Source organism: Bombina bombina, chromosome 7, assembly GCF_027579735.1.
Source record: "Bombina bombina isolate aBomBom1 chromosome 7, aBomBom1.pri, whole genome shotgun sequence".
Lineage (NCBI taxonomy): Eukaryota > Metazoa > Chordata > Amphibia > Anura > Bombinatoridae > Bombina > Bombina bombina.
The window spans coordinates 257,300,825-257,319,385 of NC_069505.1; the positions used below are offsets into that span (position 1 = coordinate 257,300,825).

Below are 18,561 nucleotides of genomic sequence, written 5' to 3' on the forward strand. Positions count from 1 at the left end.
ATACAGGATCACAGTTCTTTTTCTGGTTATCAAGTAAAATACCTTTCATATGTTGCAGTACCCCAAGACAAAATTTGTTAAGATTGTGAATGTCATTGCCGGTTACTCTTATTTTCACTAGGATGAAAAGAAATGCTTTGTTTGTGACTCTCGTAATCCATATGGACTTCAGCGAAATAGCCACCGAATTGAAAATGTGATCACCACTTTTGCACCACAGCGCAAAAAGGCTTGGTGGCAATCAGAGAACGGTAAGTACTTTTGAAAAGTCACAGGATTAAATGGAAATACTTGGGTATTTCTACATGTACCTCAAACTAGCCAAATATTATGTATTTGTTTACTTGGGAAGCTCAGTGCCAGAGTCTTTGTGATTGACTTAGCTGTGCTTAGGTAGCAAAATCCTTTAAATCTGACCTGATTAGAGTTTGTGAGATGTTTAGAAGATCAATATTCAGATTGATTGATACACAGACAGACATCTAGATAGATAAACAGACAGATAGATACATGATAGATAGATAGATAGATAGATTCCATGGCATTTAATTCAAACACATACCCAGGCATTGTGAAAGACAAGAAGGTCATATTGGTATTCTATATTCCCCCTAAATGCACCTTTTAACACATAACCCCATATCTCCAATCAGATTTTCTTCCTGAAACCCATGTAATTTGTGTATTCTCTTTGCCCTCTGTATGTGTTGGTTTTATATATTGTATCCCTACCCAGGGCATCCACACTTTGTTGCCTGGAAACGCTTTGTTTTCTTTTCTTACACCACTGCCCTCATTCTCGGGGATCTCAGTATCCCTCCTGAGAGTCCCGCTGCCCCTGGAGTGTCTTCTCAAGCTAACTTCCTCCTATGGCCCCTGACAGTGGTCCCCCATTCACCCAGATGATCATCACCTACTGATCTTCAACCACTGTTCTCTTTCAAACAACAAGGCACCAACCCTAAAGCTATTGAAGAAGTGACTCCTCCTACTATAGAGTAATTGTTGTTTTATCATAAATAGACTTGAAAAGAGCCTCGTTTTCATGCTGACAGCCACTGCTCGTGTAACCCAGATAGCAACAACACAGCAATATATAATTTTCTCTCAGCTGTTTTGTACTTCCTGTATGTAATCTAAACACCTGCCCTGTACATCGCTTTGAAAAGATTACCCTGTCAGTTTTATCAGATATGTAATGTAACAGCACTGTGGAATATGTTGGTGTTTTCTAAATAAATTATTATAATAGTCATAATGATACACAGATAAATAGAGAGAGAGAGAGAGAGAGAGAGAGAGAGAGAGAGACAGAGAGAGAGAGAGAGAGAGAGAGAGAGAGACAGAGAGAGAGAGACAGAGAGAGAGAGAGAGAGAGAGAGACAGAGTGTGAGAGAGAGTAGAGGGGGAGAGAGAGAGAGAGAGAGAGAGAGAGAGAGAGAGAGAAGATAAAATATAGATTGTATCGTTCCTTTAAAGGGCTAATGATCTACTAATTCAAAGCTATTTACCAAGAACTATTTCCCTTTATTTGTTCTGCTAAGAAATTTAAACACATACTGGGTATATTGAAGGGAAAAAATACAACACTGCGGAAATAAATCTCAGACTTTCCAGAAAGGAAGAACGGAGTCATACGCTTATTATCTAACAAATATTTTGGTGTTAGTCACAGGTTCCTTTGGCAGCAAATGGATAATTTTACTGCATATTATTGCCCAGAATGTGCAAGATACCACTTGGGATTGTAAATTGAGCAACCACTACATTTATAGCAACATAAAACACAAGACATATGCCCTATGAATACTTACAAACTTACCAAATTCCGCCTTTCACTCACATTGCTAAGCAGCGCTTATGAGATAAATACTGCCCGGGTCAAGATAGGGATAATCTGTTTGGCCACAATCCGACACAGAATGTTCATCCATAAAACATCTGCTTTATTATTACGTTATGTGTGAAGAGAGCAGGTGCTCAGCTGCAGTGAATTGCTGGTCAATTCCCCAAAAGGAGTATAGCGATATATGCCAGGGAATTAGCCGTTGTACATAGGACTGCAGCTGTCTCATATAAACACTTCATTCGATTGGGGTTGTCAGAAGACGTTTAGGGCCAGATTACGAGTGGAGCACAAAAATTGTGCTTTTGCGAGCACAATATTTGTGCTCCACTCGTAATACCAGGGCACGCAATTGAGAGCGCACTTCCATAGGCTCTCCAATGAAAGCTTATAAGCATACACATATATATTTATAGAGAACACACAGTTCCCCAGTGTAAAGGCACTTTTCAGTGCTGTTTTTTTCTAACACCCACACTTGCACACTCTAACCCCATAAAACTGCTTTGTTCAGCTTCTTTTAAAACTGCTACAATTTATTTAAAACCAAAAAGGGACCTCACACTTTATTTTGGGGGCCATTGTGGGATATTTTAAAAATTAACCACAGTTCTGATCTCTTAATGTTGGAAGCGCTAATTGCTACCGGAATCTAGTGGTAGCAATAACCAGCCACTTGTAATAGCTGGTTATTTATCGTAGCGAATAAATAAGTGCTCCACTTGTAATCTAACCTTTTGTTTTTCATTTTAACCATGAAGACAGGAGATCCTTGATATCAGAGGTACAACGCCCACCAGAAACAGTATCAGCTGCACCACACAAGCTGTATCCAGTGAAAAACGTATTGTGCAAATATTGCAGACTGAGCATATATAGTAAATAATAAGTCCCACTAGTATTCTGATCATTTTCATTATATCCTATTCAACATTTGTATACGGTCTCCGGGAAATATCGCAAAGAAATCAAGAGACAGATAGGTGCAAAATGATTTGATAAAGGCCAAAATGCTTCATAGACTAATAGAATCATACTTATAATCTTCAGAGCTAAAAAAAAAAGTTCTGGTGTAATCAAACTTAATAGTCTATGTAAATTTACAATAATTTATTAAAATACAAACAGTTTTTAGACAAATTTATTGATGTTCGAAACTCTCGATTCCCCAAAAGGTACTTACTCAACATAAATGAGAAGTCCTCTGTTTATAACGATGTTTAAAGAGAGCTTGAGCCCTTTTTGATTTATGGAGGGCACGTAATACTGACCAATGAGATTACACCTGTATTTCTAAATTGCACCACTCTCGTGTCCATATAGACTGCTTTCTCATCTCCTCCTTTTGACCATAATATGTGAACTCTTCCAATCACTTCTTCATTCAGGCCTATCTCGCAACTTAATAGTGACTATAAACTATTTACTAAGATATTAGCAGATAGGTTAGCAGATAGGTTTACAGTTCTTGATATTTTCAAAAGACCCTAGCTGTTATCTCTCACTATTCGCATAAAAAAAATCAGTTGACGTAGGTTCCAACATAGAGGTTGCATGACTTTTAGCTGTCGATGCCAAAAAGGCATTCGAAGGAGTTGAGTGGGAACCATCTTTACACCTTTCATTAGAACAATTCAGAATTACGGAAATTTCCTAGTTACTATTGAGAGACTATGCACGCTGTCGTCTCCCTCCTATATTATCAATATCCACTACATCAGAGGATGTGACAAACAGCTTTTTTTAAGGTTAGAGACATTGTCAGCAAATTTTAGATAAATTCATACAAATTTTATACATCAGACATGTATTACATCAAGACTGGGTTCAAAATGGGTCCCTGGTGCATCTGTTACTTGTTTCAACTGCTCAGCCATCTCACCAGACTTAACACATCTGTTTTGGGACTGACCTAAACGGAAAAGGTTTTGGGGTTAAATCTCATTTTGGCTAACAAAAATAATTAAAGGAAAGCTAATACTAACCCTGTGCAGTACATCTTTACCACAGGAAGAAACAAATAAGTCTAAACATCAGAGGTTAGTGGACATGGCCATACTCTTGGCTAGAAAACTTATACATCATTACTGGGTTAATAGCAGAGGTCCTCCCTTTAAGAAACAAGTCAAAGCCCTACACGCTCATTTACTAATAGAACAAGCTAGAAAAGAGAATCCAGAAACTTCACCACAAGTGGGAGGCATTTTTATTATACATCACAGATTAGTTGAAAAATAGAGTGCTACGCCCCTTCCAGACACTCAATATTTATTGTGAATGAAAACCTGCATGGTAGGTGGTGTCTATCAGATCTACTGCGGTGTCCATGCACAACACAGGTATCTGTCACTGGGGGCATACCTTGAGATCTGGCAGAGGGTCGTAAGTCTGTAGGTACATTCACTCACCTGTGCTTATTTCTTAGGTAACAAATGCTCCTTTTTCTTGTGTTATGGCTTTGTTAAGTTTTAATTTGTTTTTATTCAAGGGACAGTCTATACCTTAGTGATCTTAAGGTCTTACCTTAGATTAAGCTGCAAATAGCCTCCTGCACCCTTTTATATCATGCAGCAGGAATGATAAAAAAAAGTTATTTTAAAATAACTAATTGTTTTTGGCCACTTTGAAATGGCTGCAAGCTCCTCCCACTAATGATATCCCTATCTGTGGATTTTTGTTTTGCTCTGTAAAAAAGTTTCATATGTCTGTTGATCTGGATTACATCGTTTTTTTTCTAGTAGCAATGGGGATAGATTGTACAAGATACAGCAATCTACAAAAATTAATATAATTTTGATTAGGTTAATTTCACTAGTTAGTAAATAGATAAAGATGTATGGTTTCCTTTACTTCCTCCTTAATATTTTTTTCATTTACTGGTGGTATAATCCAAATTATTTACTTGGGAAAATTATATTTTTAATACCTACATAAATTACAAATCCTTAACCTCTATAAAGGGACCAACTATTAAAATTGTGCTTTGTGGAACCCACAAAATCTCTGATTTCATTTTATTAACATTATAATTTAAAAACAAACCAAGAGGATCTATCAATTGTAAAAATGTTAATATATATTCCCTTTTAACTGTTAAATAAGTAATTATTCATCTTATGTATGGGATTTATCTACACCTTCCCAGTTATAATCCTTTCTGTTATTTGAATGCAATTGCTAATAGTTTTAGGGGCAGTATGAATTAATAAATGGTATAAGGGACACTCTTGTCTTGTGCTCTTTATATAACAAAATATAGGAGTCATTATCATTTGTAAAAGCAGATGCTAATTGATTATATTAACAATAATTTCAAATATATTACATTGAAAACCACATTTTTCTAGAGTTGTAAATGTTATCCTATGTAAAAGAATCAAGATTTTTGCACCTCATGTTTTTTAAAGACCTATAAATAATAGGTTATTATGTTAATAAATAATATTTCTGTATCTCTTATACATTAAATATTTCTATTTACTTAGCCTTGGGAGAAATGTTTATTTGCAGCGGTCAAGCTAAAACTGTTAATGGGCTCTGTGTGAACTGTCCACAAATTATAATTTTTTTTGTATCCCAGATGCCTTACTGCATTACACTGCCATAGTTTTGCAAGCACAACATTATGGGGGGGGGTGCTTTGCTTGTTTTTGTTTTTTGACACTCAATCACTGACTATCAACCAGCCTAAATAAAATACGAATTACAATGTAAATTCTATATGTTTTACCCCCCACAATACCTAGCTAAAGTCAACTTTGGAGTGGCAAAGCACTACTTGTCCTGAGCTAAACACATCGGGGCCTAGTTATCAAGCCGTCAACCTCAATACGCTGCGTATTCCGCAGCGTATTTGTGGCGAGGCTGATACGCCTTAGTTATCAAAGGCTCGAGACCGGCAAAAGTAGAATTTTGTGACGTAAGCTTCGATCTGCCGGACTCAGTCCGACACAGATCGATTCTTACGTCACTCCAGATGTTCCGCACACAAGTGCGGCACATTCTCACTACTTTTGCTAGCTATCAAAAATCTAGCAGGTACGCTCGGCACTTTTACGGCCCAGCGTACCTGGTTTTCAAAGCGCCAGCCTGGAGGCGGCGGATCCCATAGGAATCAATGGGAGTCTGACCATAGCGAAAGTACAAGTTCGCTGCTGACAGACATCCCATTGAGTTCTATGGGAGCTGTCTACACCTAACACCCTAACATGTACCCCCGAGTCTAAACACCACTAATCTGACCCCCCCTATACAACCGCCGCAACTAAATAAAGTTATTACCCCCTAAACCGCCGCTCCCGGAGCCCACCGCAAGCTACTCTATACATATTAAACCCCTAAACCGCCGCTCCCGGAGCCCACCGCAACTATAATAAATGTATTAACCCCTAAACCGCCGCTCCCTGAACCCGCCGCAACCTATATTAAATGTATTAACCCCTATCCTGCCCCCCCTACACCGTCGCCACCTATAATACATTTATTAACCCCTAATCTGCCCCCCCTACCACCGTCGCAACCTATAATAAATTTATTAACCCCTATCCTGCCCCCCACTACGCGCCGCCGCCACTGTAATAAAATTATTAACCCCTAACCCTAACCCTAACGCCCCCTAACTTAAATATTAATTAAATAAATCTAAATAAATTAACTCTTATTAACTAAATGAATCCTATTTAAAACTAAATACTTACCTTTAAAATAAACCCTAATATAGCTACAATATAAATAATAATTATATTCTAGCTATCTTAGGATTTATTTTTATTTTACAGGTACCTTTCAATTTATTTTAACCATGTACAATAGCTATTAAATAGTTATTAACTATTTAATAGCTTACCTAGCTAAAATAAAGAGAAATGTACCTGTGAAATTAAATCCTAACCTAAGTTACAATTACACCTAACACTACACTATACTTTAATAAATTATTCCTATTTAAAAATAAATACTTACCTGTAAAATAAACCCTAAGATAGCTACAATGTAATTAATAATTATATTATAGCTATCTTAGGATTTATATTTATTTTACAGGTAACTTTGTATTTATTTTAGCTAGTTAGAATAGTTATTAAATAGTTATTAACTATTTAATAACTACCTAGCTAAAAGAAATACAAAATTACCTGTAAAATAAATCCTAACTTAAGTTACAATTAAACCTAATACTACACTATCATTAAATTAACTAAATAAACTACCTACAAATAACTACAATGAAATACCAATTACATAAACTAACTAAAGTACAAAAAATAAAAAAAGCTAAGTTACAAAAAAATAAAAAATTAAGTTACAAACATGTTAAAAATATTACAACAATTTTAAGCTACTTACACCTAATCTAAGCCCCCTAATAAAATAACAAACCCCCCCAAAATAAAAAAAATCCCTACCCTATTCTAAATTACATAAATTTCAAAGCTCTTTTACCTTACCCAGCCCTTAAAAGGGCCATTTGTGGGGGCATGCCCCAAAAAGTTCAGCTCTTTTGCCTGTAAAATAAAAATACAACCCCCCCCCCCCAACAGTAAAACCCACCACCCACAAACCCCTAATCTAACCCCAAACCCCCCCTTACAAAAACCTAACACTAATCCCCTGAAGATCATCCTACCTTGAGTCGTCTTCACTCAGCCGAGCCACCGATGGAACTGAAGAGGACATCCGGAGCGGAAGAAGTTAATCCTCCAAGCGGCGCTGAAGAAATCTTCCATCCGATGAAGTCCATCATCCAGGCGGCGCTGATGAAGTCTTCGATCCGGCCGATGTCATCTTCAAAGAGGCGCTGAAGAGGTCTTCTATCCGGGCGAAGTCATCTTCCAAGCCGGGTCTTGAATCTTCCTTCCGCCGACGCGGAACCACCTTCTTCACCGACGGACTACGACGAATGACGGCTCCTTTAAGGGACGTCATCCAAGATGGCGTCCCCTCAATTCCGATTGGCTGATAGGATTCTATCAGCCAATCGGAATTAAGGTAGGAAAATCTGATTGGCTGATGGAATCAGCCAATCAGATTCAAGTTCAATCCGATTGGCTGATCCAATCAGCCAATCAGATTGAGCTCGCATTCTATTGGCTGATCGGAACAGCCAATAGAATGCGAGCTCAATCTGATTGGCTGATTCCATCAGCCAATCAGATTTTCCTACCTTAATTCCGATTGGCTGATAGAATCCTATCAGCCAATCGGAATTGAGGGGACGCCATCTTGGATGACGTCCCTTAAAGGAGCCGTCATTCGTCGTAGTCCGTCGGTGAAGAAGGTGGTTCCGCGTCGGCGGAAGGAAGATTCAAGACCCGGCTTGGAAGATGACTTTCGCCCGGATAGAAGACCTCTTCAGCGCCTCTTTGAAGATGACATCGGCCGGATCGAAGACTTCTTCAGCGCCGCCTGGATGATGACTTCATCGGATGGAAGATTTCTTCAGCGCCGCTTGGAGGATTAACTTCTTCCGCTCCGGATGTCCTCTTCAGTTCATCGGTGGCTCGGCTGAGTGAAGACGACTCAAGGTAGGATGATCTTCAGGGGATTAGTGTTAGGTTTTTGTAAGGGGGGTTTGGGTTAGATTAGGGGTCTGTGGGTGGTGGGTTTTAATGTTGGGGGGGTTGTATTTTATTTTACAGGCAAAAGAGCTGAACTTTTTGGGGCATGCCCCACAAATGGCCCTTTTAAGGGCTGGTAAGGTAAAAGAGCTTTGAAATTTATGTAATTTAGAATAGGGTAGGGATTTTTTTTATTTTGGGGGGGTTTGTTATTTTATTAGGGGGCTTAGATTAGGTGTAAGTAGCTTAAAATTGTTGTAATATTTTTAACATGTTTGTAACTTAATTTTTTATTTTTTGTAACTTAGCTTTTTTTATTTTTTGTACTTTAGTTAGTTTATGTAATTGTATTTCATTGTAGTTCTTTGTAGGTAGTTTATTTAGTTAATTTAATGATAGTGTAGTATTAGGTTTAATTGTAACTTAAGTTAGGATTTATTTTACAGGTAATTTTATATTTCTTTTAGCTAGGTAGTTATTAAATAGTTAATAACTATTTAATAACTATTCTAACTAGCTAAAATAAATACAAAGTTACCTGTAAAATAAATATAAATCCTAAGATAGCTAGAATATAATTATTAATTATATTGTAGCTATCCTTAGGGTTTATTTTACAGGTAAGTATTTAGTTTAAATAGGAATAATTTATTAAAGTATAGTGTAGTGTTAGGTGTAATTGTAACTTAGGTTAGGATTTATTTCACAGGTACATTTCTCTTTATTTTAGCTAGGTAAGCTATTAAATAGTTAATAACTATTTAATAGTTATTGTACATGGTTAAAATAAATTGAAAGGTACTGTAAAATAAAAATAAATCCTAAGATAGCTAGAATATAATTATTATTTATATTGTAGCTATATTAGGGTTTATTTTAAAGGTAAGTATTTAGTTTTAAATAGGATTCATTTAGTTAATAAGAGTTAATTTATTTAGATTTATTTAATTAATATTTAAGTTAGGGGGGCGTTATGGTTAGGGTTAGACTTAGGTTTAGGGGTTAATCATTTTATTACAGTGGCGGCGGCGTAGTGGGGGGGCAGGATAGGGGTTAATAAATTTATTATAGGTTGCGGCGGGTTCATGGAGCGGCGGTTTAGGGGTTAAACTATTTATTTAGTTGCGGAGAGGTGCGGGATCAGCAGGATAGGGGTTAATAATTTTATAATAGAGGGCGACGGTATAGGGGGGGCAGGATAGGGGTTACTAGGTATAATGTAGGTGGCAGCGGTGGTCCGGAGCGGCGGTTTTAGGGGTTAATACATTTATCAGAGTTGCGGCAGGGGTCTAGGAGCGGCGGTTTAGGGGTTAGTAACTTTATTGAGTTGCGGGGGGGCTCCGGGGGCGCCGGTATAGGGGGTAGAACAGTGCAGTTTAGTGTGAGTGCTTAGTGACAGGCTAGCAATAAAGCTGGGAAAAAGCCGAAGGGCAGCGAGATCGGATGAGTGATAACTGTCACAGTCCGCTGCTCATCGCCCCGCGGCTTTTTGACAAGCTTTATTTGATAACTTAGGCGTATTTTTTCAGGTCCGCGGCGGCGAAGGTAGGCGAGCTTAGGCGGACGTATTGGGCCGGCGAAGCCAGAAAAGTAGACGGCTTGATAACTAGCCCCCAATCACTGAACCAATCAGCAGCTGAATATGTGCATAGACACTAATCACCATCCCTTTAAGTCCATAACATTTTTCCTTGTAAGTTAAAAGATGTTTCAGAAAGCATCAAAATAAAAAGTAATTTGTCAGAATCATAGCAGATAGTTTATTTGTTGTAATCTATGTTTTTTTTCTAACAAGATAAATACAGAAGAGGGGGTAATATAGCTTTATTTTTTTGTTTTTGTAGGGGACTCTGAAGTCAGCATTCAGTTGGACCTTGAGGCTGAATTTCACTTTACTCACCTTATTATGACCTTCAAGGTAAATGTAATTTTATTTAGTATTTCAGTGAAGGTTTCATACATTAACAGTTAAACACACTTATTATGCTCTCATTATAAACTGCCCATTATACTTGTTCTTCCCGTGTATAAGGTTTATAACTAAATATCGCTTCCTTTAGACATTCAGACCAGCTGCCATGTTAGTGGAGCGTTCATCAGACTTTGGACGCACATGGAAGGTTTACCGATACTTTGCTTATGACTGTGCTACTGACTTCCCCAATGTATCACGAAGTGCTCCACGTAAGGTGGATGATGTTATTTGTGAATCTCGATACTCAGATATTGAGCCGTCCACAGATGGTGAGGTGAGAAATGTTACAGAAAATAATTAAATGAACGTTAAAAGTGCAAAAGGAAAAGCTCTAATATGGTAGAGCAGTTTTTATTGCGCTATTGCTTGATTATAGTACATAATTAACATCAGTCACCAAGCAGTAATACTATCTATCTCCTATCATCTATCCATGTATCTATCTATCATCTATCTACACATCTATCCATAATCCATACATCTATCTAATCTATCTATCATCTATCCATTTATCTATCTATCTCTATCATCTATCTAATCTATCTATCATCTATCTTTCTATCATCTATCTAACATATATCTACCTATTATCTGTCTGGCTACTTTTATCTTTCTGTCTATATCTATCTATCTATCTATCTATCTGTCTGTCTTTATCTATCTGTCTATCTTTATTGGTCTATCGTTATCTATCTTTCTATCTATCTGTCTGTCTTTATCTATCTATTTATCTGTCTGTCTGTCTATCTTTATCTATCTATCTATCTATCTATCTACCATCTACCTATAGCATTTATCTAATTAGTTGTCTATCTTTATCTAGCTATCTATCTATATATTTGTCTTTCTGTCTATATTTATCTATATGTCTATCTGTCTTTGTCTGTCTGCCTTTATCTATATATCTATCATCTATCTACTACTTAACCTATTTTAACAATATATCCTAATTAATCTGTGTTTCCCTAATCAATCTGAATCTGTCAACTAACAAAACATCTCTATTGTGTGTATATAATTGTTACATATACAGGAAATATTCACATATGCACAGAATTAGTTACAAATGTCATGTCACCTGTTGCATAATTGCAGCCTTTCTTACAAATTAATTAAAGTTCCAGTCCAGACTTAGACCTTTATTCCATCTTCATGTAATGAATAAGAATCTATAGAAGGCTTGAAACATTTTCCTTTCTTGCTTTTTTGACTGTAACTTAATGAAGTTGGAATAAAGGTCTATTTTAGGGCTGGAACTTTCATTCATTTTGTAAGGATTTGCTGGAGGCCGCAGATCTATTGTTCTGCGTCTTTTTGTAAATAATGTCTTACAATTATAAATATTTTAACTTCAGCCTTGCACATGGGAAGATATAGATGAGTATTTGGGTAATGTGGGAAAATAAATGGAATAGTTAAAAATCAAAGGTTTAGACTGTGAGGTTTAGACTATGTTGTAATTCTAATTCTATTCTCAGGTGATTTTACAGAGTTCTGGATCCTGCGCTTCCTGTCCAAGACCCTTATAGCCAAAGAATTCAAAGTAAGTTATTACAAGTCCATAAAAACTATCATATACAAATCTTCATTGTCTATTAGTATTTAAACAGCAGGTGCTACCCATGGCAATAGTGTTTGCTCTAACCTATAAATCTTACTTGTAAGGCTGCAGCGCAAACATATATGTACAAGCGTTTTGAGGGGTTTTAAAGGTTTATTTTGGGTACTTGGCTTCTGTATGGAAAGAAATGCAGAAAATGCCACTATATAGGACCTTAGGGTTGGATAAAATGTGTGTTTTGTAAAGTAAATATTTGTATTATACTCTAAACTTTAAATTATTTAGTGTTTAAAACTGAAAGGGACAGTAATTAACTTCCCTTGTAAGTCGCATGCTAGTAGGCTCGGTTTTTACCAATATCTTTCAATTGTAGTTTGTTAAACTTTCATGATTCAGATAGGGAAAGCAATTATAAACAACTTTCCAATTTACTTTTATCATCAAAATTTGCTTTGTTCTCTTGGTATTCTTTGCTGAAAGCCAAAACCTAGGTAGGATCAAATGCTACTTTCTAAGGCCGCCCCCTTATCCCAGTACATTGTGATAGCTTTTCACAGTTAGACAGTGCTAGATCATTGTGCTTCTACCTCCATGGAGTTATTTATAAGTCAGCAACTGATTGACTAAAATGCAAGTCTGTTGTAATTTCTTGCAAAACCTACAGAAAGCTTTATTTTTAGTTTTATGTCCCTTTAACAAAGGAGACAATGGTAACTGTGTACTTGGATATCCCTTTCACTCCCGAATACAATGCAAATTAGCCCCCTCTGGTAGCCCATGGGTTAATCTCCTCTGGCTAATGAGGTTGCAGAGACACATAATTGTCTCTCAGGGTGGGCTTGGGCTAGAGCTAAACAAGAACTCCTCCTCTGGCTTCTGACAGCTCTAACTCCTCTGTAAATAACAAGACAGATATCTGTGAGCTGTAGGAGATAATTCTGTCCAGTTCCCCACATGTTGTTACTGATTTAGCTGTGAGTTTCTGTGCACAGCTTTACTTTACTGCCATAAATGGCTGCTTCTCTGTTTAATGGATGATACTGGCTGTTATTTTTGGTTCATGTCCAGAATGAGCAGAGCAGCCCCTAGTGAGGTTTCAGACAGATTACTGCTTGGGACTCATAAGAGACCAAATTAAATCACTGAGAATGTGAAAAGGGACATAAAGACTGTTTTTACAATTTACCATTTGTTTAATGGATGTTTTTGTCTTTTTGTTTTGTTTGTGTGTGTGGATGTTTGTCTAGTGTGATACAAATGTGGGAGTTGTTCCTGCCAGCCAATTACCATTTGTACTATGTTGCGAGTACAAACATGCTACATTCAGTATACATTTTATAAAATTTCATATAACCTTTGTTTATAGAAAAAATATATTTGAATACATATACAGGTAGCCCATAGTTTACACCAGGGTTAGGTTCCAGAAGGAATGGTTGTAAATCGAAACCGTTGTAAATTGAAACCCAGTTTATAATGTAAGTCAATGGGAAGTGAGCGAGTTAGGTTCCAGGCCCCTCTCAAAAATGCATAAGTAACACTAATACATTATTTTTAAAGCTTTGGAAATGACGACTTTAAAATGCTAAACAGCATTATAAACCTAATAAAATAATCACACAACACAGACTTCCACTTGCATTTTTCTGCAAACAGTTCTTTATATGCATTCCAATCTGGACTGATTTATAGACAGGAAGATCTTGTTCCTTTGCAAGCTGCTCGATAGCTCAGGTCTGTTTAAACTGATTAATTTCAGCTTCCTTGGCTTGCATATCTTTGCTGCAACACAAGGTGACAGCTCCACCTACTGGCTATTTTAATCAATGCACTGCTTCTCAATGCTTTTCAATAGCAGTCACATGACTGAAAAAAGTTGTTATTCTGAAACGGTGCAAATTGAACCATTGTAAACCGAGGGCCACCTGTATAGCAGTTGTATGTAACACATATAGTCCATTGCTGTAGGTATAAAAACATAATTTATGTAAGAACTTACCTGATAAAATTCATTTCTTTCATATTAACAAGAGTCCATGAGCTAGTGACGTATGGGATATACATTCCTACCAGGAGGGGCAAAGTTTCCCAAACCTTAAAATGCCTATAAATACACCCCTCACCACACCCACAAATCAGTTTAACGAATAGCCAAGAAGTGGGGGTGATAAGAAAAAAAGTGCGAAGCATATAAAATACAAGAATTGGAATAATTGTGCTTTATACAAAAAAATCATAACCACCCACAAAAAGGGTGGGCCTCATGGACTCTTGTTAATATGAAAGAAATGAATTATCAGGTAAGTTCTTACATAAATTATGTTTTCTTTCATGTAATTAACAAGAGTCCATGAGCTAGTGACGTATGGGATAATGACTACCCAAGATGTGGATCTTTCCACACAAGAGTCACTAGAGAGGGAGGGATTAAAATAAAGACAGCCAATTCCTGCTGAAAATAATCCACACCCAAAATAAAGTTTAACAAAAACATAAGCAGAAGATTCAAACTGAAATCGCTGCCTGAAGAACTTTTCTACCAAAACTGCTTCAGAAGAAGAAAATACATCAAAATGGTAGAATTTAGTAAAAGTATGCAAAGAGGACCAAGTTGCTGCTTTGCAGATCTGGTCAACCGAAGCTTCATTCCTAAACGCCCAGGAAGTAGAAACTGACCTAGTAGAATGAGCTGTAAATCTTTGAGGCGGAATTTTACCCGACTCAACATAGGCAAGATGAATTAAAGATTTCAACCAAGATGCCAAAGAAATGGCAGAAGCTTTCTGGCCTTTCCTAGAACCGGAAAAGATAACAAATAGACTAGAAGTCTTACGGAAAGATTTCGTAGCTTCAACATAATATTTCAAAGCTCTAACAACATCCAAAGAATGCAATGATTTCTCCTTAGAATTCTTAGGATTAGGACATAATGAAGGAACCACAATTTCTCTACTAATGTTGTTGGAATTCACAACTTTAGGTAAAAATTCAAAAGAAAGTTCGCACACACCGCCTTATCCTGATGAAAAATCAGAAAAGGAGACTCACACGAAAGAGCAGATAATTCAGAAACTCTTCTAGCAGAAGAGATGGCCAAAAGGAACAAAACTTTCCAAGAAAGTAATTTAATGTCCAATGAATGCATAGGTTCAAACGGAGGATCTTGAAGAGCTCCCAAAACCAAATTCAAACTCCAAGGAGGAGAAATTGACTTAATGACAGGTTTTATACGAACCAAAGCTTGTACAAAACAATGAATATCAGGAAGAATAGCAATCTTTCTGTGAAAAAGAACAGAAAGAGCGGAGATTTGTCCTTTTCAAAAGAACTCGCGACAAACCCTTATCCTAAACCATCCTGAAGAAACTGTAAAATTCTCGGTATTCTAAAAGAATGCCAAGAAAAATGATGAGAAAGACACCAAGAAATATAAGTCTTCCATACTCTATAATATATCTCTCGAGATACAGATTTACGAGCCTGTAACATAGTATTAATCACGGAGTCAGAGAAACTCTATGACCAAGAATCAAGCGTTCAATCTCCATACCTTTAAATTTAAGGATTTCAGATCGGATGGAAAAAAGGACCTGAGACAGAAGGTCTGGTCTTAACGGAAGAGTCCGATGGTTGGCAAGATGCCATTCCGGACAAGATCCGCATACCAAAACCTGTGAGGCCATGCCGGAGGCTATTAGCAGAACAAACTGAGCATCCCTCAGAATCTTGGAGATACTCTTGGAAGAAGAACTAGAGGCGGAAAGATTATAGGCAGGATAGATACTTCCAAGGAAGTGATAATGCATCCACTGCCTCCGCCTGAGGATCCCGGGATCTGGACAGATACCTGGGAAGTTTCTTGTTTTAGATGAGAGGCCATCAGATCTATCTCTGGGAGCCCCCACATTTGAACAATCTGAAGAAATACCTCTGGGTGAAGAGACCATTCGCCCGGATGCACACGTTTGGCGACTGAGATAATCCGCTTCCCAATTGTCTACACCTGGGATATGAACCGCAGAGATTAGACAGGAGCTGGATTCCGCCAAACCAAAATTCGAGATACTTCTTTCATAGCCAGAGGACTGTGAGTCCCTCCTTGATGAGTTGATGTATGCCACAGTTGTGACATTGTCTGTCTGAAAACAAATGAACGATTCTCTCTTCAGAAGAGGCCAAAACTGAAGATGCTCTGAAAAACTGCACGGAGTTCCAAGATATTGATCGGTAATCCTCACCTCCTGAGATTCCCAAACTCCTTGTGCCGTCAGAGATCCCCACACAGCTCCCCAACCTGTGAGACTTGCATCTGTTGAAATTACAGTCCAGGTCGGAAGAACAAAAGAAGCCCCTGAATTAAACGATGGTGATCTGTCCACCACGTTAGAGAGTGCCGAACAATCGGTTTTAAAGATATTAATTGATATATCTTACGTGTAATCCCTGCACCATTGGTTCAGCATACAGAGCTGAAGAAGGTCGCATGTGAAAACGAGCAAAGGGGATCGCGTCCGATGCAGCAGTCATAAGACCTAGAATTTCCATGCATAAGGCTACCGAATGGGAATGATTGAGGACTGAAGGTTTCGACAGGCTGTAATCAATTTTAGACGTCTCTTGTCTGTTAAAGACAAAGTCATGGACACTGAATCTATCTGGAAACCCAGAAAGGTTACCCTTGTTTGAGGAATCAAAGAACTTTTTGGTAAATTGATCCTCCAACCATGATCTTGAAGAAACAACACAAGTCGATTCGTATGAGACTCTGCTAAATGTAAAGACGGAGCAAGTACCAAGATATCGTCCAAATATGGAAATACCACAATACCCTGTTCTCTGGATTACAGACAGAAGGGGCACCGAGAATCTTTGGTGAAAATTCCTTGGAGCTGTAGCAAGGCCAAACGGTAGAGCCACAAATTGGTTAATGCTTGTCTAGAAAAAGAGAATCTCAGGAACTGATAATGATCTGGATGAATCGGAATATGCAGATATGCATCCTGTAAATCTATTGTTGGACATATAATTCCCTTGCTGAACAAAAGGCAATATAGTCCTTACAGTTACCATCTTGAACGTTGGTATCCTTACATAACGATTCAATAATTTTAGATCCAGAACTGGTCTGAAGGAATTCTCCTTCTTTGGTACAATGAAGAGATTTGAATAAAACCCCATCCCCTGTTCCGGAACTGGAACTGGCATAATTACTCCAGCCAACTCTAGATCTGAAACACAATTCAGAAATGCTTGAGCTTTCACTGGATTTACTGGGACATGGGAAAGAAAAAATCTCTTTGCAGGAGGTCTCATCTTGAAACCAATTCTGTACCCTTCTGAAACAATGTTCTGAATCCAAAGATTGTGAACAGAACTGATCCAAATTTCTTTGAAAAAACGTAACCTGCCCCCATACCAGCTGAACTGGAATGAGGGCCGTACCTTCATGTGAACTTAGAAGCAGGCTTTGCCTTTCTAGCAGGCTTGGATTTATTCCAGACTGGAGATGGTTTCCAAACTGAAACTGCTCCTGAGGACGAAGGATCAGGCTTTTGTTCTTTGTTGAAACGAAAGGACGAAAACGATTGTTAGCCCTGTTTTTTACCTTTAGACTTTTTATCCTGTGGTAAAAAAGTTCCTTTCCCACCAGTAACAGTTGAAATAATAGAATCCAACTGAGAAACCAAATAATTTGTTTCCCTGGAAAGAAATGGAAAGTAGAGTTGATTTAGAAGCCATATCAGCATTCCAAGTCTTAAGCCATAAAGCTCTTCTGGCTAAGATAGCCAGAGACATAAATCTAACATCAACTCTAATAATATCAAAAATGGCATCACAGATGAAATTATTAGCATGCTGGAGAAGAATAATAATATCATGAGAATCACGATTTGTTACTTGTTGCGCTAGAGTTTCCAACCAAAAAGTTGAAGCTGCAGCAACATCAGCCAATGATATAGCAGGTCTAAGAAGATTACCTGAACATAGATAAGCTTTTTCTTAGAAAAGATTCAATTTTTCTATCTAAAGGATCCTTAAACGAGGTACCATCTGACGTAGGAATGGTAGTACGTTTAGCAAGGGTAGAAATAGCCCCATCAACTTTAGGGATTTTGTCCCAAAATTCTAATCTGTCAGGCGGAAACAGGATATAATTGCTTTAAAACGTTTAGAAGGAGTAAATGAATTACCCAATCTATCCCATTCCTTAGCAATTACTGCAGAAATAGCATTAGGAACAGGAAAGACTTCTGGAATAACCGCAGGAGCTTTAAAAACCTTATCCAAACGTATAGAATTAGTATCAAGAGGACTAGAATCCTCTATTTCTAAAGCAATTAGTACTTCTTTAAGTAAAGAGCGAATAAATTCCATCTTAAATAAATATGAAGATTTATCAGCATCAATCTCTGAGACAGAATCCTCTGAACCAGAAGAGTCCAAAGAATCAGAATGATGGTGTTCATTTAAAAATTCATCTGTAGAGAGAGAAGATTTAAAAGACTTTTTACGTTTACTAGAAGGAGAAATAACAGACAAAGCCTTCTTTATGGATTCAGAAACAAAATCTCTTATGTTATCAGGAACATTCTGCACCTTAGATGTTGAGGGGAACTGCAAC

At 37.5% G+C, this 18,561-nt stretch overlaps 1 protein-coding gene across 1 annotated transcript in view; it reads left to right on the forward strand.

The window, feature by feature from the left end:
• Positions 1-18,561, forward strand: part of LAMB2 (laminin subunit beta 2) — a 177,081-nt gene that overhangs the window by 30,390 nt on the left and 128,130 nt on the right. The window contains 4 exon segments of the mRNA XM_053720712.1: positions 122-251; positions 10,248-10,321; positions 10,464-10,656; positions 11,862-11,921. Coding sequence (XP_053576687.1) covers positions 122-251; positions 10,248-10,321; positions 10,464-10,656; positions 11,862-11,921 — 457 coding nt within the window.